The 18,822-nt window shown below is 32.6% G+C and overlaps 2 protein-coding genes across 4 annotated transcripts; both read left to right on the top strand.

The window, feature by feature from the left end:
- Positions 1-39: 39 nt before the first annotated feature.
- LOC112162566 (class I histocompatibility antigen, F10 alpha chain) lies at positions 40-11,300 on the top strand. Its single transcript, XM_024298375.2, has 10 exons — positions 40-2,669; positions 3,212-3,484; positions 3,576-3,866; positions 5,152-5,436; positions 6,625-6,753; positions 7,334-7,426; positions 7,958-7,996; positions 8,729-8,767; positions 9,604-9,639; positions 9,775-11,300. The coding sequence occupies exons 1-10, from the start codon at positions 2,615-2,617 to the stop codon at positions 9,825-9,827; spliced, it is 1,293 nt and encodes a 430-aa protein (XP_024154143.1). The 5' UTR covers positions 40-2,614; the 3' UTR covers positions 9,828-11,300.
- Positions 11,301-12,535: 1,235 nt separating this feature from the next.
- Positions 12,536-18,816, top strand: LOC112162437 (H-2 class I histocompatibility antigen, L-D alpha chain). 3 transcript variants are annotated; one of them, XM_024298224.2, is made up of 9 exons: positions 12,536-12,692; positions 15,385-15,657; positions 15,747-16,037; positions 16,117-16,401; positions 16,802-16,918; positions 17,257-17,283; positions 17,400-17,432; positions 18,545-18,571; positions 18,688-18,816. In XM_024298224.2, the coding sequence occupies exons 1-9, from the start codon at positions 12,638-12,640 to the stop codon at positions 18,789-18,791; spliced, it is 1,212 nt and encodes a 403-aa protein (XP_024153992.2). In that variant the 5' UTR covers positions 12,536-12,637; the 3' UTR covers positions 18,792-18,816. The 3 variants fall into 3 exon arrangements, with proteins under 3 accessions (XP_024153992.2, XP_036070057.1, XP_036070058.1); XM_036214164.1 differs by lacking the exon at positions 18,545-18,571; XM_036214165.1 differs by lacking the exons at positions 17,400-17,432; positions 18,545-18,571.
- The last annotated feature ends 6 nt before the right edge of the window (positions 18,817-18,822 follow it).

Here is an 18,822-nt window from a genome sequence, read left to right as displayed (position 1 = left end):
GAAATCAATTAAAAAGTAATGCTAAGATATTTTATTTTTTTTGGAAAAAACCCTAAAATGTTTATTTTAATGGAAAATAAAATCTCTCTAACTTGACAATTTTTGCACATTTTAGTTAAAATTGAACATTGACCTGCACTGAAGGTTTCACATTCTCAAGTTACATATTTGATTACTTATATTTGGAGGGAAAACAAGAACAAACAGCCGGTATTGATTCTTAAAATGTGACTAAAATCAGTCCAAAATATAATAATTGACTTTCGGTTAGCAATTCGTCCACAAAGCCCAGATTTATGCCGTACACGACTGATAATTGGACAGATTCTTGCACCTGAGCTGCAGAGCTCTGCAGCTCATCCAGGATCATACAGAGCTTTTGGCTGCATCTCTGATCTCCTTGTTCAGCCTGTTAGCTTCAACTACACAAAAAGTTAGTTTTGTGTTTAATTGTCTATGGTCTCGTTTTGCATTTCATTTTGATTTCCCAAATGATTTTTTCTTTTTTACAGAAAATGGAAAAGGTAGGTACTATGGCACATCACTGATTGGATGATGATGTTTACCAATCATTTCAACCAAAACGTTATTTAGCATAAAGCAATAGTTGATATCATCATCCCATCAGTGATAATCCTTAGTACTAACCTTTTCCGGATTTTATTTTTTAACATTTAATTTTGTTTTTCTGAAATGTACTTTGGTTTACTTTCTGTTTTTTGTTTACGTTTTGGTTTCTTGAATTATTTAATTTGTTTTCTAGAATGTAATGCAATGTAATTTTTATGTTTGTTTTGCTTCTTGAATTGTCGTGATCTTAAAAATGTTTTTGTATCGAGTGATTAGTAGAACCAGTTTACACTTTAGATCATTTGCACATATTAATGAGCTTAAGATGATAAACATAGAAACATGATTTATTGATAAATATCTACATATATAGAGCATAAATAAACTCAAATATTATGGTGTGCGCTTGATGTGTTTGGGAATAGGATTGAAATAGAGCTAAATGGGTGTTTGTAGATATGTGTAAAATGTGTGTATATTTTATATATTCATGTGTAAATTTATATGTGTAATAATGCGCATGTATGTTGGTATCTTAAAGTGTACTTATTAGAGAGGGGGCTATTATAGGGAGAGGGTGTAATAATACATTTGGTCCAGGACATAGGGGTGCGAATGTATAAGGCTTTTACTTTTTCTCACTCAATTTCAGATATTTATTTTTATATCTTGTAATATTTTTTGTCTTTAAAGTCTTACATAATAAAACGTATAATATTTTTAAAAGTATGTATATTTTTGTGTTTATTTCTAAGAAAACAACTACAGGTCAAGTGTGTTTTTTTCTCATTTCACATCTTACATTACTTACTTTGTTTAACTTCTTACAAATAACTAAAATAAAATGTGAATATGTTTTCGAAGGGTCCCTTCAGGGGTCTTCTTTCTGTCTTAAAGGTGATGGATTTGGTTCTTTTAAAACAATATTTTTTACCACATTGGTTAGATGTTTTTTTCTGTCCCACTAAAACTCTCTGTTGAGCAATAAAACTGCAAGTTGAATAAGAGATTTAACTTACAAACGTCATTTTAAACTATAAAATTGATTATCTTCATATAAAACAAGTGTATTTTCAGTAGTTTCATCCTTATTTATTTACTAACTTCAGATAGGGCTACTTTTTCTCTCCAAAGAAACTCTGAGAAGTTGAAAAGAAAGAAAATCTTGATGGACTTTAGATTTCATCGTGGCAGCAGAGTAAAGCATTTTGAATAATTATTTTATTAACATTTTAGTTTGTAGTTTCATTTATGCAGAGGAAGAGTCTGTATCAGGTGACCTCTGGTTTCTGGTTTGCTAAAAAAAAAAAAAAACACAATTTTTCAATGTGACTTCATGGGAACTTTTAGGATTCTTTAATGAAAGTGTAATTTAGCATAAATATTGCATTGATTTCTGCTGTTTTATATTTAATAGATTATTTGTTCTTTAGTGTTCTTTGTCCCTGTAATGAAAGATATGTCATGTTTTTGTACTCTGAGTTGTATTCATATAAATGAAAACTCGAAATGTGTGTTTGTCTTCAACAGAGGAGTCTAGCCACTCCTATGTTTACATATAACCAGGTTTTATTGAAACTAACAACAAAAGTTTACCTGGTTTACCAGGATGTGCTGCATGGAAGCTTAATCCGGTTTAAATCATGGTTTTGAAATTTAAAATTACATAGCAAAATCTGGAAAAACTGAGATAAAAGTGGTGAGAAGTGGAAACATGTTGCTTGATCTAACATGAGCTTAAATCCTACTTGAGCTGCAAACGTCACAGAAAAGTTAATTTTTTTCTTTTTAAATCTCAGCAATACTTGAATTTTAATTCCACTTCTAAAAGTCAAAGCATGACATTGAATTTGTTTAAATTCTGCTCTTTAGAAATTTATTTTTTTTCTTTTTTTAATGTAACATGATAAGGCTTGAAACTGTTGACATTGAGACGCCCTTTACTGTATCCTGAAGAACCAGGATGAAAACAGAGAAGGGACTTTCACTCTAGATCATAAACACACCAGACGGTGAGAAGACAAACAGACTTCTTTACTTCAGAATGTTGGTCGTCGCTGTTTTTCTTTCTTTAGTCCCTTTTGACCATGTAAACAGCGGTAAGTTTCTTTTAAAACATTTTTTTTCAAAGAGAACAGAACATAAACTGTGCGTTTTATCCAAGTTTGTTATTTGTTTAAGAAAGTTTAAGTCAGAAAGAACAATCGTGGATATCCAGGACATCGAAGGCGGACTGATTGGTGATAATTTTTATTATATCCCATATGAAAAAAAAGTTTTATAGAATGTAATAGTGTTAACTGAGGTTCTAAATGTGTTTCTCTCCATATTTTTATCAGCTATAATTAAAAGAGATCAACATCTGTTTAGAATTATGAGAATGAATTCAGAAGGAGTGATCAAAATTTATAGAAAAATGTATAATTTTCAGATCAAATAAATGAAATTAACTGTCAATATTTAAGATACATGGCACTTAATAAAGTGTATCAAGACTATTTTCTTAAAACAGGAGTTCAACAAAGATAAGAATTTCCTATTTCAATAGCATACAAACAGCACAGATTTTGGATTTCTTGTGTGTTTTAGAGCTTTCTGAATGACCATAATGTTTGTGTTTCTGTTCTTGTTTCATTTCCAGAGACACACTCCCTGACCTACATCTACACGGCCTTCTCCAAACCTGTGAACCTCTCAGGCATCCATGAATTCACTGCTATGGGTCTGCTGGACAACAGAATGATCGATTACTATGACAGCACTATTCAAAAGAAAATTCCTAAGCAAGACTGGATGAAGGAGCGACTCCAGCAGGAATACTGGGATAAAGGAACTCAGTCCCGGCAGAGCAAGCAGCAGTGGTTCAAGGTCAACATCGACATCCTGATCAACCGAATGAGACAAACTGCTAATGGTGAGAGTTGAAGGGAAAACAAGATTGTGTTTGTCATGTTTACTTGACATTTTTGTCATTACAACTTGATTCCACAACTTCTTTCCCTCAGAAACTCACGTTCTCCAGTGGATGCATGGATGTGAAGGTGTAAAAGATGAAAATGGTAACCTTAAGTTTGTGCGTGGCGTGGACATGTACAATTATGACGGAGATGACTTCCTGGGATTTGATGATGAGCATCAAGTTTGGGTGGCTGCAGCTGATGCAGCACTCCAAACCAAGAGGAAGTGGGATGAAGTCACAGCTCTGAAAGACTACACCAAGGGTTACCTGGAGAAGGAGTGCATGGAATGGATGAGCACCTTCCTGAGTTATTCACAAAAACAGCTAAGAAATGCCTGTACGTACAAAAACATGATGTGGTTTTATTATAGACATAAAAAAGATCGTATGGTTGAATGAAGAGATCAGCCATGGAGTATATTTATTAGAAAAAATATTTATTTCTGTAAATTTCATTTTGACTTTGCTGTCAAAACCAAGTAAAAATAGCAGCATGGAGGCATTTCAGGGCAGAATAGTGATTGAAACAAAAATACATAGCATTTTTTGTCTAAATAAAAATGGAAAGATGACATTAAAGATGTCATTAAATAAACACCTATTAAAAGTTTGACCAAAAGTTGTTCACTTATCAAAGCTTTGATCTGCAAAACATTTTGGACACAGGAAATATATATGTATTTTATTTAGATTTTTGACAGATTTCACTTTTATTTTTTATTTTTTTGTTGTAGTTCTATGATTAAATTCCTTTTATAGAGAATCCCTATATACCACGTGTCAAAGTTAAGGCCCGGGGGCCGGATCCGGCCCTCCAGATCATTTTATTTTTTGGTTATTAAAGGTCCGATGTTACCTTGCGCTCATTTGTAACTTGTATAATTTTGACAAAATATATTTTAAAGAGAGTGAAATATTGAAAGTTATTTAAATTTTAAGTTGATTTATTCTGGAATAATATTCCTGTCTGTTATTATTCTTAATTATGTTGTAAAGTTACGGTTTTAAAGTTTTCAAAAATGGCATTCTGCTAGCTTTTTGGACTATTTTGGCTTTTGCAAAGATTTTATTAGGCCATTTTGAAGTTTAGCTAATATCTTAGCTACATGCTAGCTGTTTTGGCTAATTTAGGCTTTTTTTCCATTTTTAGGCTGTTTGGAGTTTAGCTATTTTTCTGCTACATGCTAGCTGTTTTTGGCTAACCTAAGGTTTTTTTTGTTGTTGTTTGTTTGGTTTTTAGGCTGATTTGGCATTTAGCAAATATTTTAGCTGGCTATCAATTTCAGCATCTTCAGTGGACAAATTCAGCTTACAGCATTCACACTAGCATTATCGTAAATAATGCTATATATCTAGTTCACAATTATCTTAAAATGTTACAGTTTTAAAGTTTTGAAAGTTTTGTTCTAGTATGTTTAATTAATCTATTTCCCGTTTGGTCTGCGACCTAAGGTGTGTTTTGGATTTTGGCCCCTTGTGTGACTGAGTTTGACACCCCTATTATATATGATTATGTATGATTCTACATCCACATTAAAATGTGATTCCCTTTTTATAAAAATATATTAAATATAGCTCTAAATCCAGGTTTCTGCTCACATCACTTCACATTTTCGTTCCAGCTGCACCTGAAGTTTACCTGTTTGCAAGAGAAGCTAGAGAAAAGTCAAACATTGTTCTGACGTGCCTCGCCACTGGATTTTATCCCAAAGACATCATTATGAACATCAAAAGAAATGGCCGCATTCTCACAATAGAAGATGGAGTGGTGACCTCTGGAGTTCGACCGAATGAAGACGACACCCATCAAAGGAGAGACCATGTGGAGATCCTCAGGACTGACGTCGCCAATTACAGCTGTCAGATCATTCATGCTGCTTCCAACATGAACGTTGAGAGGTCATGGGGTGAGAAACCTTTTAAAGATTACTGTATTTTTCAGAGTATAAGTCGTGGTTTCTTTTGCATAAGTTAACCGGGGGTGTAACTTATATTCAGGTGTGATTTGTGGGATTTTTTAAAACACAAAAAGGCCCACAGAAATGTTATATTTCCACCAACAGCCTCTAGAGGGCACTGTAGGTTTGTGCATTTACAACCTTTATGAGCTGGAATTCCAATTTAAGTGAAAATATATAAATAAATACTTAAGATGAATTAAATAGAGGGCCCTGAATCTGGTTTCTATTGAAGTATTTTTTAAATGGAATCATAGAAATGAATTTAACTTTTTTTTTCAAAGTCTGCATTCAGTCTGTTACTGTTATCTATTCCTTTATTATGAGGCATCATAAAATTATCTTTCATGATGAAATGTCAATTTTTAGTCCCATACTTTGTTAAATAACCTTCACCTCAAACTTATACTCTAGTTCGACTTACAATATGATTTTTTTTTCTTCTTTATTATGTATTATAATGAATTATATTGTGGAGTGACTGACAATGCAGAAAATATTTCTCATTTTAATTATGTTTGTTACAAAGTCATTGTTATTTAGCAGCTGGGTGGCTCACTGGGCTAGGTGAAGGGCTGGCACGCAGGAGAGGAGCCCTAGGTTCAATTCCCAGGGTTGTCCACTGATCCCCACCCAGATTGGGTCCTTAGGCAAGACCCTTGACGCTGCTGCCTAACTGGGTCCCTGTGTCCCTCAAGTACAGGGTTGTGTCAGGAAGGGCATCCGGCGTAAAAACTCTGCCAAATCACTGATGCCAAACAGTGGGTGCTGTTACGCTGTGGCGACCCCGAAAGGGATAAGCCGAAAGTGAACTACTATAAAGTCATTGTTATTTCAGAAAACATCTTACTTTCATTATAGTCAGAGTTCATATTTCACTTTGACTTTTCAGTTTGTGTTTCTCTTTGTAAATATGCTAAATGTGCAGGCGAAGCTGTGAACTTTGTATTTAGGTCTCATGAAGCAAAAAAACAAAAAATTAAAAAATCTTATGAAGTAGGTGTTTTAAAAGTGTAGACTGAAGATCTAAGTCATTTCTAAATAACATGTATTTAGTAACATGTACAACACATTTAAGTTCTGTCTAAAAAATGGAAAATCCATTAAATACTATTGTGAATAATATTTATGTTTTAGATCATCACCTTCCTCCTGATGGAAACAACTTCATTAATCCTGATGTTGCACTGTTCCTTGGCGTAGTTGTTGGAGTTGGTCTTCTTGTTGGAATTGTAGTTCTACGTTTTCGTCATCGTGTAATCTCACGTAAGTTTTCTAAACCATATTAAAAACATGTGCCCTTGTCTAGAATCAGTGATTTTGTAGAATGTTGCATGTTTTAACACCATTATGCCTTCCAGATAACACATTACTGACAGTACTGAGACAATATTTTTTTAAGTTATACTTTTTTTTTTAAATAATATTTTGGTATGTTGTCTAACTAAAATGTTGGTATATTGTCTCTGTTATATGTATATTTTTATTGTGTGTCTTGTATGCCCAGATTCTTGCCAGAACAAAACCCTAAAGCAAACATACTCCAGAAATAAGACCGTGTTACCGTGCTAAATGAAAATAGTTTAACAAATAAGTACATTGTAAACTAATCTATTCAATTTGGACTTTTTCTTTGTATTTTCAATTTGCAAAAAGTGTGCCAATTGTGCTGCTGGAGGTTGGTATCAACTTTAATTTGACCTTTGAGAATATATGAAATAGATGCAGTTTTCCATTCTGCTTTACAACGTTGTTTTTGTGATGGACTAAACCACAGAATAACTGCAAATGCATGAATGTACTTTAGGAAAAGTGTCAAAAGTCTGAATTTTGTTTCTATTTGCAGATGGAATACCTGCCATCCAGGTTGTACCTCTCCAGGTTGCATCTTCCACATCTGTATCTTCCACGTCTGTATCTTCCACGCCTCCACCTCTCGGTTGGTATCAATAGACCTCTCAGAACATGTGCCTACAAGTGAATTTATTTCCTTGTAGGCACATGTTTCTTAAAATGGGTTCATGTCCTTGTGTGTGGTAAAGGTTTTCTTTTGTCCTTATAAAAAAGGTGTTTTTTTTCTTGTATTTGTTTTAGTTTATATTCATTTTATTTTAACAGAGTTGGAGTAATATTTACTTTCCTATTAAAACAAATATCTTGTCTATTTCCCATCTGAAAGGTATCAAAGAGATTGTTTAATTATAGATATTTTTTTTAACTGTATTGCATTGATTTCAAGAAAACCTAAAAATTTCCAAGTAATACTTGAAGGCAGATATGCATTAGATGTTCTTTACTTTTTTTTATTAAAAAACAGTACTGACAAAATACTTTTTAAGATTGGTAAAACTGTAAATTATAAGTAAAAAATATAAAATTGTTAAATTATGACACAATCAGAGAATAAAAATATGTTAAAAAGGTGATAAAAGTAACAATTTAGATGTAATTTTTCTTTATGTATTTGCAGATGAAAGTAATGATGAGGATGACAAACCTGCTCCAGAAGGTTAGTATTGCTCTCATTACAAATATTCATAAATACACAATTTCACCACTAAAAGTATTTAGTGTTTTAGGCGGAGTAGGAGTGGTTATCACTGCCACATTTTAGCTAAAGTTATTTCTACTTCTCTTCTAAAGAAGATAAAATCTTTTAATAAATGATTCATTTATTCTTGTATTTTTGATTTCTAGAAAACTTACAAGTTTAAAATGTAACAGATGTGCACTAAATAATCTTCACTTCTACTAAATTACTATAGAATTTGATGTTTAAAAAATTGTGAAACATAAGAAAAATAAAAATGACAAAAATATAAAATTAAATCTTATCTTAATTTGAGGGACAAAAATGTGTGAAAAGCTGATAAAAATAACACTTTAGTCTTGTTTTTTCTTTATATATTGGAAATAATGGCGTTGGAGTATCTGTTGCAAATGATTATTATGTTTCTCACTATAGAAATAAATAAATAAATAATAAATGTATAACATCCCTCATAGAACGCTGAACTATAATGAAGTCCACCCACAGAAACTTCTGATTATACACACATTTCACATCTGTTAGAAGAAAATATCTATATATTAAAAAAATAAACCTAATTTTCAGAGCCTGTGTGAAATAAATTCAATCTGTCCTTTGTTTTTGTGGTAGGGTCAACCACAGAATAACCATAAATGTATTTGTGTATTTAGAAAAGTGTCAAAAATCTGACTTTTGTGTCTATGTTTGCAGATGGAACAAATACCACAGAGAAAGCACCTCTCTTGACTGGTTGGTATCTATAAATATCATTGAACATGTGCCTACAAGTAAATATTGTTTTTTCTGTTTTGTTTTTTTAAGTGGGTTTAACCCGTGAATGTAATAATTTAAAAAACTGGGATGCAGTGAAAGAAACATGTGAATACACAGAATTTACCGCACTGGAAAATTGTCTGTTTTTTAACTTTTGTCACATGTAAGGCGCACAGAACTACAAGGTACATTAAGAGAGACAAAAAAGTCAGAAATACGTGTATCAGACTTTCAGACTTTATTAACTGTGATTACTCTTTTACAGTGACACACATTCACATTAGTAAAAAAAACAAACAAAAATTACTGCAACTTAGTTGAATTCTATGAAAAACATCAATACACTTAAAAATTCAAATATTTTGGGGGAGACCTCTGATGTACCTCCATGTGTTCAACTGAACAGAAACTGTTGGGGCTTAAAGACATCTATGAATTTCACTTTGAATTCTTTCTTTTATCCAAAACATATAAATTAGTTTGTTAAAAACATTTGTTCTTCTTGTGTTTTTTTATGAAAACTTTCATTCTATGTTGCAAAATGGTAAAAACTGCAAAAGAAAACACCTTTTTTCCTGCTAAAATGTTCTTTTATTGATAAATGTATGTTTATTGTGTGAGTAAAATGTGGAAAATGACTAAATAAAGTTAGTGTCACAAACGGAAGCTGATTTAAAATAATACTTGGCGGGCAAGTTGTCTTTCAAATTGAAAATATAGAAGCAAATATAAAAGTAGACAAATATTAAGATTTATTCTCTATGGGTAAAAATACAGCTTAATGGAAGTTTAAACTGTTTTTTCCTCCACAGATTCCAAACAATCAGTCAGCTCAGACTCTGCGGTTGGTGAGTCTCCTGTTAACTCTCTGTTGACCTCATAGAAGTTGCTGCTTTTTTGAGAAAAGGATATTTGAAAGAGTATTTTTTTAGTGTATATATTGTATTTTAAATATGAAATAATATTGCTGTTTACTTCTACAGGTGATGACTATTCTTCCACTACCAACTCCTCTACTTCAAGTCAGAAAGAGTGAAACTCCTGAAGCAAATGCGCCTCAAACCAGAACAGGAAACAGGAACTGAACAGAAACGAAAAACTTTTTGTCTTCAAGTTAGTCTCCTCCTACCCTATTTTATCAAACTATTTATGATTAAATCCTTTTTTGCCAACAAAGAATTATCAAACACGAAAATATTTAATTTAATATAAAAATTGATTATATATTGCAAAAATAAATGCTGTAATGTTTGTCCTCTGCTGCTTTAAGTTCAGAAAAGTTAAAGTTCCAGGAATAATTATTTTAGTAAGTAAATCTTAAAATTGTGAAACATTCAACTGGAATACTTGGCTTATTTTTTATTTTAAAAAAGGACCATTAGTAAATGAAAAGCAATTGATTAAAAAACATTATGGTTACAGCCTCATGCCAAATTTGGCAAAACTTTACGTTATAGTTACAAAAAAACATATACTAAACATTGCTCTGCACTTAAGCTCTCATTTTCTGAAATGATACATTTTAACTAAATTTATATGAATAAAAAATAAATCTTTATTGTTCCGTCCGTTACCATAACCTACATTATTACTAAATGTCTTTATAACTGTGGTGTAAAGGCTTTTAATGAATGCAGATTTTTTACCCCGTTTGTGTTTGATTAGCTTCATCCATGACCCTTAAAACATTTTATGATCAATTTAGATCAATTATTCTATTAAGCTATTTTGAAATTGGGTGAATTGTGATAAAAATATTGTTCTGATTATAATTTTGCTCATTGTTATTATGTGAAATGTGGATTTTTTTTAAATGTTTTCAGCTGATTAATGTCTGACTGATCTTGTCAAGATTTGCACTTTAATTAATTTGTATCAAACCTCTCAATATATAGTTGCATGTAAATAAGGACATAGTTGTAAAGTCCTTGATGTTTTTAATTTATGCTATTACGCACATGTGTAATGTATTTTTTGTAACAATCAAATGATTACATGTTGATAAAAATCTGAAAATGATGATGGATTGATGTTTTCATCAGTAAATATTCATTAAATTTTATTTGAGTTTATTTAAATGTATGATGTCTTATTGAAAGTTAATTTTTACAGATTTCAACATCTACAAAGTTGTTTCCATTTAAAAATTCATGTTGCAAAACTTAAGTTTAGCAGGTAAAGAAACCATCAGGTTGTATATATGTTTCCAAACTGTTGAGGAAGATTTTTGAATATTATTATGTTTTTAACTATTCATGTATGCAAATATTACACTCCATGTTTATTTCTAATGACACTAAAACCAACAGTTACAATACAGAGAAATAAAAGCTAAAATTATTCTTTATCTTTAGCTTAAGCTCAACAGCCAGTCTGTTATCTCACAGTTTCATGACATTTTAAAAAGTGTATTCCTGCTTTTATGTCTCTTATTTTATTTTTTTAACTTGTTAAAAAAAGAAAGAAGAAGATTTTTTGAAGGGGCCCATTTGAGCTTGAGTATTTAGGGCCCCCTTTTCCTGTTTCTGTCTTAAAAGTGATGGATTTGATTCTTTAATAAAAATCATTTTTATCATGTATGGATGTTTTTTTCTGTCCTGCTTGAACTAGAGCCTATATTAGAGCAATTATAAAATATTAAGATATATTTAAAATCTCTCCAAGAGTTGTTTAATTATTTAAAAAAGGTTGTCTTCATGTAAGACGAGTATATTTTTAATATTTTTGTCATTATTTTTACTAAAATAATTTACTATCTTCAGATATGACTTTCTTTTATCCCAAAAGCAGCTTGGATCCATTAAAAAAAAAACGAAAGAAAGAGATCTTGATGGTTAATTGTGACGTTACAGCAGAGTTCTGTGTTTTGAATATCAAGATCTCCATTTTAGTTTGTGGTGCTTCTCTTTTTTCGTTTACACTTCTCCATTTGCAGAAGAAGAATTGGTGTCAGCTGACCTCTGCATGCTAAAAACCACACAGATCTTTCAGTGTAACTCTAGATTGCAGAAGTGTTGATTTCATGTCGAAGCAAAGTTAAAAACAAAACTTGTGTAAGAAAATTAAGCTTGTGTGGACTTTTAGACACATTTTTGCAAAAAAAATGTATTTTAAAGATTTTTAAAGTTATTTATTTACTTGTTTGATTGTACATGATGGACAGGTTCATTGTTGTTTTTCTTTAACTGTTGCGTCAGCAGACCAGCTATCACATTTTTATCTCGCATGACATCTCAAAGCTTAAACCAGTAAATCCGGTTTGGTACAAAGGTTTGGTTTTGTCCCCACACGACTCGACCTGCTCCTAAAGACGGGAATACATTTCTGATTTTTAATGTTCATCATATTTTTCATACTTTTCTCTTTTGTTGAGAAGACACCATAATAAAAATAGTCTGTTTCTATGCTCTCTTTTTTCACAATAAAGGTCATGTCACAGAAAAATGGTTGTTCCAAAAATATTTACTGTTATGAGAATTATTTTTGATGTTGTTCAGAAAACTTTTAAAAAAACAGCTTTAGTGCACATTACAACAGCAAAACATCTTAAAAATATAAATACGTCCACATGATCTGTATCAAAATCCAAATCTTTTGTTAAAAAAATATATATACTTGTGTGAAGTTTCAATGTTTAACTGGTTAATTTCTGCTTTTCAAAAAATTCTTTTTTCATGCTTATACAACAAAATGTGATGAAAGATAATGAACATGTTAGGATCCGCCCCGGGCGCACCCTTACAGTAAAGAACCAGGAAGCAAACGCAGGCAGAGAAGGTACTTTCCTGTGAAAAACAAAACAGAGGGAGAGAAGAGGAGCGACAAACGGGCACTTTTTGCTTCAAAATGTTGCCAGTCGCTTTTTTCGTTTTGTTCCTCACTTTCAGCATCGCAAACAGCGGTAAGTTACTTTTAAAATATATTTTTTTAAAGTTGCATTTAAAAGTGAAAGTGAAAGAGTTTGTATTTGTTTTGTAATTGTAAAAATTTGATCACATTTGTTGTAACTGGAGGTTTGACGCTCAGGTGTGTTAATACCCTGTTGAATTTTATGTAAATAAAGCATATCTGAGTATAAGTACTCCGAGTGTACTGTAGATTGCATAGTGTAGGAAGAATACTAACTGGATACTTCTTCAGACTAAACTGGAACAATTTAACTTAACTAACTAACCTAATATAGCAAATATAAGTAAATTTAACTTAAACTGCCTCACTTTGAGTATAATCTAAGTATAACCGTTGTAGACTACTCTTAAATAGATTACTTTTTGTTATGGGATGTAATGAGATAGTCCTGACGGATAAATAAAAGCGTCAAATGTCGTCACCTTTGTGAATTGTTCCTAACAAAATCCTTTTGTAAAGTGAACTAGATAGTAGTAGTCTTTCTTAAATTTATTAGATCTAATATGGACTCAAATACATTCCAAAACCTGTTTACTGTTTTCATTAGTGCTGTAATGTGATTACTTTTTTGTGCAATGAAGTAATTGTGACTTTGATCTAATTAATCTGTTTTAATTAAAAATATTTTAACCCAATAATTGCTGTGAAAAGATTTATTTTCAGGTATTTTCATTGAAATTTGTTACTTTGTGGCAGTAAAAGATCAAAATACAATTTAAAAATAAGTGGCTAAGTTTTTTTTACTGAAAAGAACTTCAAACCTTTACTTGCTTACAACTAGTGGGTATTATTTTCAATCTAAAACAATAAAAAAAAAACCATTAGATCCAGAGTGTTGTATTTTACCTCATCAAAAATCCGTACAAAAACCTTTCTGAATACAAAAGATTTTGAACACAAACTTCTTATTAATACCAAAGTAAATGACTTAAATCAGGGGTCTGCATCTCTCCATGGTGAATCCTTGGCCAAATGTAAAATACGTCAGAGAGACTGCTGACCCAACCATGTCAACTGACAGTCAGCAGCTCCCTGCTAATGGCTGCCAAACCAAAACTACTTAAAGAAAACAAATAAACAAAGCCCACAAACTAAGACTACCAAACCCCAAACTAAAATAACAAAACCCAGCAGTGTAAGACTGCTGAGGACAAAGAGGGAAAAACGAACAAAATAAAATAAATAAATGAAAGAAAAAAAAAAGCAATCTTTTAAAGTAGGGATTACCTAATTTACTATTTATTTAATTTAGATTAGTTCAATTTATGAATTGATGACTGATGAATGTAGGTTTTTACATCCCTGTTGATCTGAAGACGTCTTATTTGCTCAATGCTACCTACAGAATGAACAGATTTTATATGCAAAGCAAAACTTTGGTAAAAAGTTTGATCTTTTATGAGTTCAAAGCACATATTATCTTATGCTGCATAACATTGGTTACTAGCTGTCCAGAGCGTCTTTTATTTTGAAAATAAATTTTAAAAAATCAAATTTTAAAAGATTCTAGGTTCTTTTTTATATATTTGCTTTTGTTTGTAACAAAAATAGACACAGACATATTTCATATTTATTATTAAAAAAAAGAAGGTCATGAATGCAAACCCAAATTTCTTTCAGGCTAGGTTATGACTATGTGTCTCCTTCTAGGTTAGAAAACAATCCCCAAGGGTTTTTTTACTGTTAAAGGTTGCCGTCAGTATTTGAATCACAATTGCAAGACAGTAGAAAAGATATGAGGGATTTCATTGTTTTCCTTAACCTGCTTGGTGAATCCGACCATTTTGAAGACTGCGATGAAGCAGAAGAGAAAGAGAGAAGAGAACATTAAAAGAAGCTAATGAGACACGAGCAGATGAAACTGGAGGAATTGAATTATTTAGACTTGGGGCTTTGTCTGACAGATTGGATTCGTGCATCATCAGACATCAATAGACCTCACAGGAGGAATTGTTCAACATGAAATTGAGATTAACATCATTAAAAACACAATAATGTACTAAAATGTCTGCAATTAATCCAGATTAACATGATAATTCAACCCCCTTAGTTTGTAGTTTGGTGACTTTAACTGTTATCTGACAATAGAATAATGATAAAGGTGAGGTGATGCATTCATGACCATTAAAAATCTGAGCATTTGACCAAAACTCATGACGTATCCATACAGAAATATAAGCTACAGGACAGATAATCTCTGAGGTTTTTCCATTAGATTCAATGAAAATTAGGCTTTAAAATAGAAATCCAGAAAGACCCGATAAGCTGGGACAAAGGAAACTCTGTTTTTGAAGGTCAAGCAATAGTCATAAGTTTATTTTTCAGGTGAAATCAAACTTTTTAAAATGGATATTTGCCCTATCCTGAAACCAAACCTCTAGTGGTCTCTGGAGGAACTGCAGCAGTTGTTGCTTCCTTTTTGTCATAATTCCAACGGTTTATTATCATTAGGAGAAAATATTTGAGTGACTATACTGGGAATTTCCTGACGACGGTTTGGCTCTCCTCTTTTTTTATAGCATTAGCATTTCTTTACTTTTCTTTTTGTCTCATGTACTTTATTTTTCCTATAAGGAAAACTGCTGCTGTTCAGCTCATTGAATCAAAACAGTTGGTTAAATTCTTGTGTGTTTTACACCTTTTCAAAGCCCACAAATGATTGTGTTTCTTTTTTGCATTTCCAGAGACACACTCCCTGACCTACATCTACACGGCCTTCTCCAAACCTGTGAACCTCCCAGGAATCCATGAATTCACTGCTATGGGTCTGCTGGACAACAGAATGATCGACTACTATGACAGCACTACTCAAAAGAAAATTCCCAAACAGGACTGGATGGAGGAGGAACTCAAGCAGGAATACTGGGATAAAGGAACTCAGTCCCGGCAGAGCAAGCAGCAGTGGTTCAAGGTTAACATCGACATCCTGATCAACCGGATGAGACAAACTACTAATGGTGAGATTTAAAGAGATAGATCATCCATGTAAATCTACTTGAGGCTTCTTGTGTTTTTGTCTAATTCTATGAACACGTGTTTCCCTCAGAAACTCACATTCTCCAGTGGATGCATGGATGTGAAGGTGTAGAAGATGAAAATGGTAACCTCAAGTTTGTGCGTGGTGTGGACATGTACAATTATGATGGAGATGACTTCCTGGGATTTGATGATGAGCATCAGGTTTGGGTGGCTCCAGTGGAGGCAGCCCTCACCACCAAGAGGAAGTGGGATGAAGTCACAGCTCTGAAAGACTACACCAAGGGTTACCTGGAGAAGGAGTGCATTGAATGGATGAGCACCTTCCTGAAATATTCACAACCACAGCTCAAAAAAGCCTGTACGTATATGTAAAACCTTATGCCTCGTGGGAAAACTTCTTGGCTTAAATGTATATCTTATACATTGTCTCGTTCCAGCTGCACCTGAAGTTTACCTGTTTGCAAGAGAAGCTAGAGAAAAGTCAAACATTGTTCTGACGTGCCTCGCCACTGGATTTTATCCCAAAGACATCATTATGTACATCAAAAGAAATGGCCGAAATCTCACAATTGAAGACGGAGTGGTGACCTCTGGAGTTCGACCAAATGACGACGACACCCATCAAAGGAGAGACCATGTGGAGATTCTCAGGACTGACTCCGCCTCCTACAGCTGTCAGATCATTCATGCTGCTTCCAACATGAACGTGGAGAACTCGTGGGGTGAGAAAAGAATTTACGTTTTCTCATAAATTTCTTTACAAAGTATTGGTGTTGCTGGAAAGATATGTAGCTTTCATCAAATGTTGACGCTGCACATGTGATGGAGTTTCAGGAAGAGACTTAAAACACATTCTTAAACCTGCATTGTGGATGGAGGTTAGAACACAGAGATATTATCTCTCCCTGACTTCTCCTTAGATTGTGTTTTCCTTTGTAAATATGCCAAACATGCAGTGATTTACCCAAAGCTGTGTATTTAGAAGTAGATGTAAGCATAGAGGTTATTTTTCCTTATTACAGTTTTATGTAAATTACACTTTAATATGTATTTAGTGGCATGAACAACACATTTCAGGAATAAGCAATGTATACAAAAAATGTAATGTTATTTTTGTTTTAGATCATCATCTTCCTCCAAATGAAAGCATCCCCATTGCCGCTATCGTTGTTCCCGTACTTTTGGTCCTGATTGGTGGTGCCATAGTTCTGTTCGTGTTGTTTAAAAAAGGAATCATCGGTAAGTTGTCTCTATCATATTTAAGTTCATCTACAGAAAGTTGAAACAGAAGAAATGATTGTATATTTGGTCATCAAAATGTGTTATCTTGCATTTATTTTGGTCCTCTCTTTTCCTTATTCCCCATTTGGAATTATTTTCCAGCCTTTTGTATTTGGTAGTAAGGTTTTTCTATTGGCCCCTAAGGAGCCTCTCTCAAAGAAGTCCTGCATTGAAACATTTAAATGCAAAAACAAACCTACTGAATAAATTGAACTCCATTAAATCAAAGCAATAACTCCACAAAGAAGTAAATTATTATCTGATGTACTCACTTTTGACTTTTATATGTATTCCAGGTAAAAAAAGGGAGGATGTTCCTGCCGGTTGGTATCAGTTTTCCTTTAAGAGTAGAACTAAGGAATTTCAGGATTGCATGCTTTAGATGAAAAATTATAAAAAGCTGCAATTTAGTTCTGAGTTTTTCTTTCTATGTTTGCAGGAAGAGACCCGGTGAATGTGCCTTTAATTGATGGTTGGTATTTTCCATTACAGAGCTTTGCATCATGTGTAAATATTTCTCTGCTAGGGGAAAGGACTATTTAATAATTCTGTACATTTGATTTTTTTTTTAGGTCTAGAGTGTTCTATTTTACCTCATCAAAAATGAGTATCACATATTATCTTATGCTGCACAACATTGATTACTAGCTGCTCAGAGCTGCACTAAGATGATTCTGTTTGGCACAGAGCGTCTTGTATTTTGAAAATTAATTTTAAAAAATCGAATGTTGAAAGACGCTAGGTTCTTTTTATATATTTGCTTTTGTTTGTGCAAAAAAATAGACAAGGAAATATTTCATATTTATTATTAAAAAAGAAGGTCATGAATGCAAACCCAAATTTCTTTAAGGCTAGGGTAAGATTATACGGCTCCTTCTAGGTATTGATCAGTAGAAAACAAGCCCAAATGGCTCTTTTACTGTTAAAGGTTGTCGACCCCGACATAGGTTATATACAGTAATTGAATCACAACAGCAAGACAGTAGAAAAGATAAAAGATTTAATTGTTTTCCTTAACCTGCTTGGTGAATCTGACCATTTTAAAGACTGCGATGAAGCAGAAGGAATTGAATTATTTAGACTTGGGGCTTTGTCTCTGAAAGATTGGATTCATGTATCATCAGATCATCAGATGGACTTCACAGGAGGAATTGTTCAACATGAAATTGAGATTAACATGATTAAAAACACAATAATGTGCTAAAATGTCTGCAATTAATCAATCCAGATTAACATGATAATTCAACCCCCTTAGTTTGTAGTTTGGTGACTTGTTTTTAACTGTTATCTGACAATAGAATAATGATAAAGGTGAGGTGGTGCATTCATGATCATTAAAAATCTGAGCATTTGACCAAAACTCATGATGTATCCATACAGAAATATAAGCTACAGGACAGAAAATCTCTGAGGTTTTTCCATTAGGTTCAATGAAAATTAGGCCTTAAGTGCTGCATTGAAACATTTAAATGCAAAAACAAACCTACTGAATAAGTTGAACTCCATTAAATCAAAGCAATAACTCCACAAAGAAGTAAATTATTATCTGATGTATTCACTTTTGACTTTTTATATGTCCTCCAGGTAAAAAAAGGGAGGATGTTCCTGCCGGTTGGTATCAGTTTTCCTTTAAGAGTAGAACTAAAGAATTTCAGGATTGCATGCTTTAGATGAAAAATTATAAAAAGCTGCAATTTAGTTCTGAGTTTTTCTTTCTATGTTTGCAGGAAGAGACCTGGTGAATGTGCCTTTAATTAGTGGTTGGTATTTTCCATTTCAGAGCTTTGCATCATGTGTAAATATTTCTCTGCTAGGGGAAAGGACTATTTAATAATTCTGTACATTAGATTTTTTTTTTTTTT

This window comes from Oryzias melastigma, linkage group LG11 (assembly GCF_002922805.2).
Source record: "Oryzias melastigma strain HK-1 linkage group LG11, ASM292280v2, whole genome shotgun sequence".
NCBI lineage: Eukaryota > Metazoa > Chordata > Actinopteri > Beloniformes > Adrianichthyidae > Oryzias > Oryzias melastigma.
The sequence above is the reverse complement of the archived record's forward strand: the minus strand, read 5'-3'. Positions and strand labels throughout refer to the sequence as shown.

What these genes read in the sequence shown, in the direction of transcription:
- LOC112162566 (XM_024298375.2), top strand. Translation starts at nt 2,615, where the DNA reads ATGTTGGTCGTCGCTGTTTTTCTTTCTTTAGTCCCTTTTGACCATGTA. An exon ending in TTTTGACCATGTAAACAGCG is followed by an intron (nt 2,670 to 3,211) that starts GTAAGTTTCTTT and finishes TTTCATTTCCAG; the next exon opens with AGACACACTCCCTGACCTAC. An exon ending in AATGAGACAAACTGCTAATG is followed by an intron (nt 3,485 to 3,575) that starts GTGAGAGTTGAA and finishes TCTTTCCCTCAG; the next exon opens with AAACTCACGTTCTCCAGTGG.
- LOC112162437 (XM_024298224.2), top strand. Translation starts at nt 12,638, where the DNA reads ATGTTGCCAGTCGCTTTTTTCGTTTTGTTCCTCACTTTCAGCATCGCA. An exon ending in GAATGTGCCTTTAATTGATG is followed by an intron (nt 17,433 to 18,544) that starts GTTGGTATTTTC and finishes TATGTCCTCCAG; the next exon opens with GTAAAAAAAGGGAGGATGTT. An exon ending in AAGGGAGGATGTTCCTGCCG is followed by an intron (nt 18,572 to 18,687) that starts GTTGGTATCAGT and finishes CTATGTTTGCAG; the next exon opens with GAAGAGACCTGGTGAATGTG.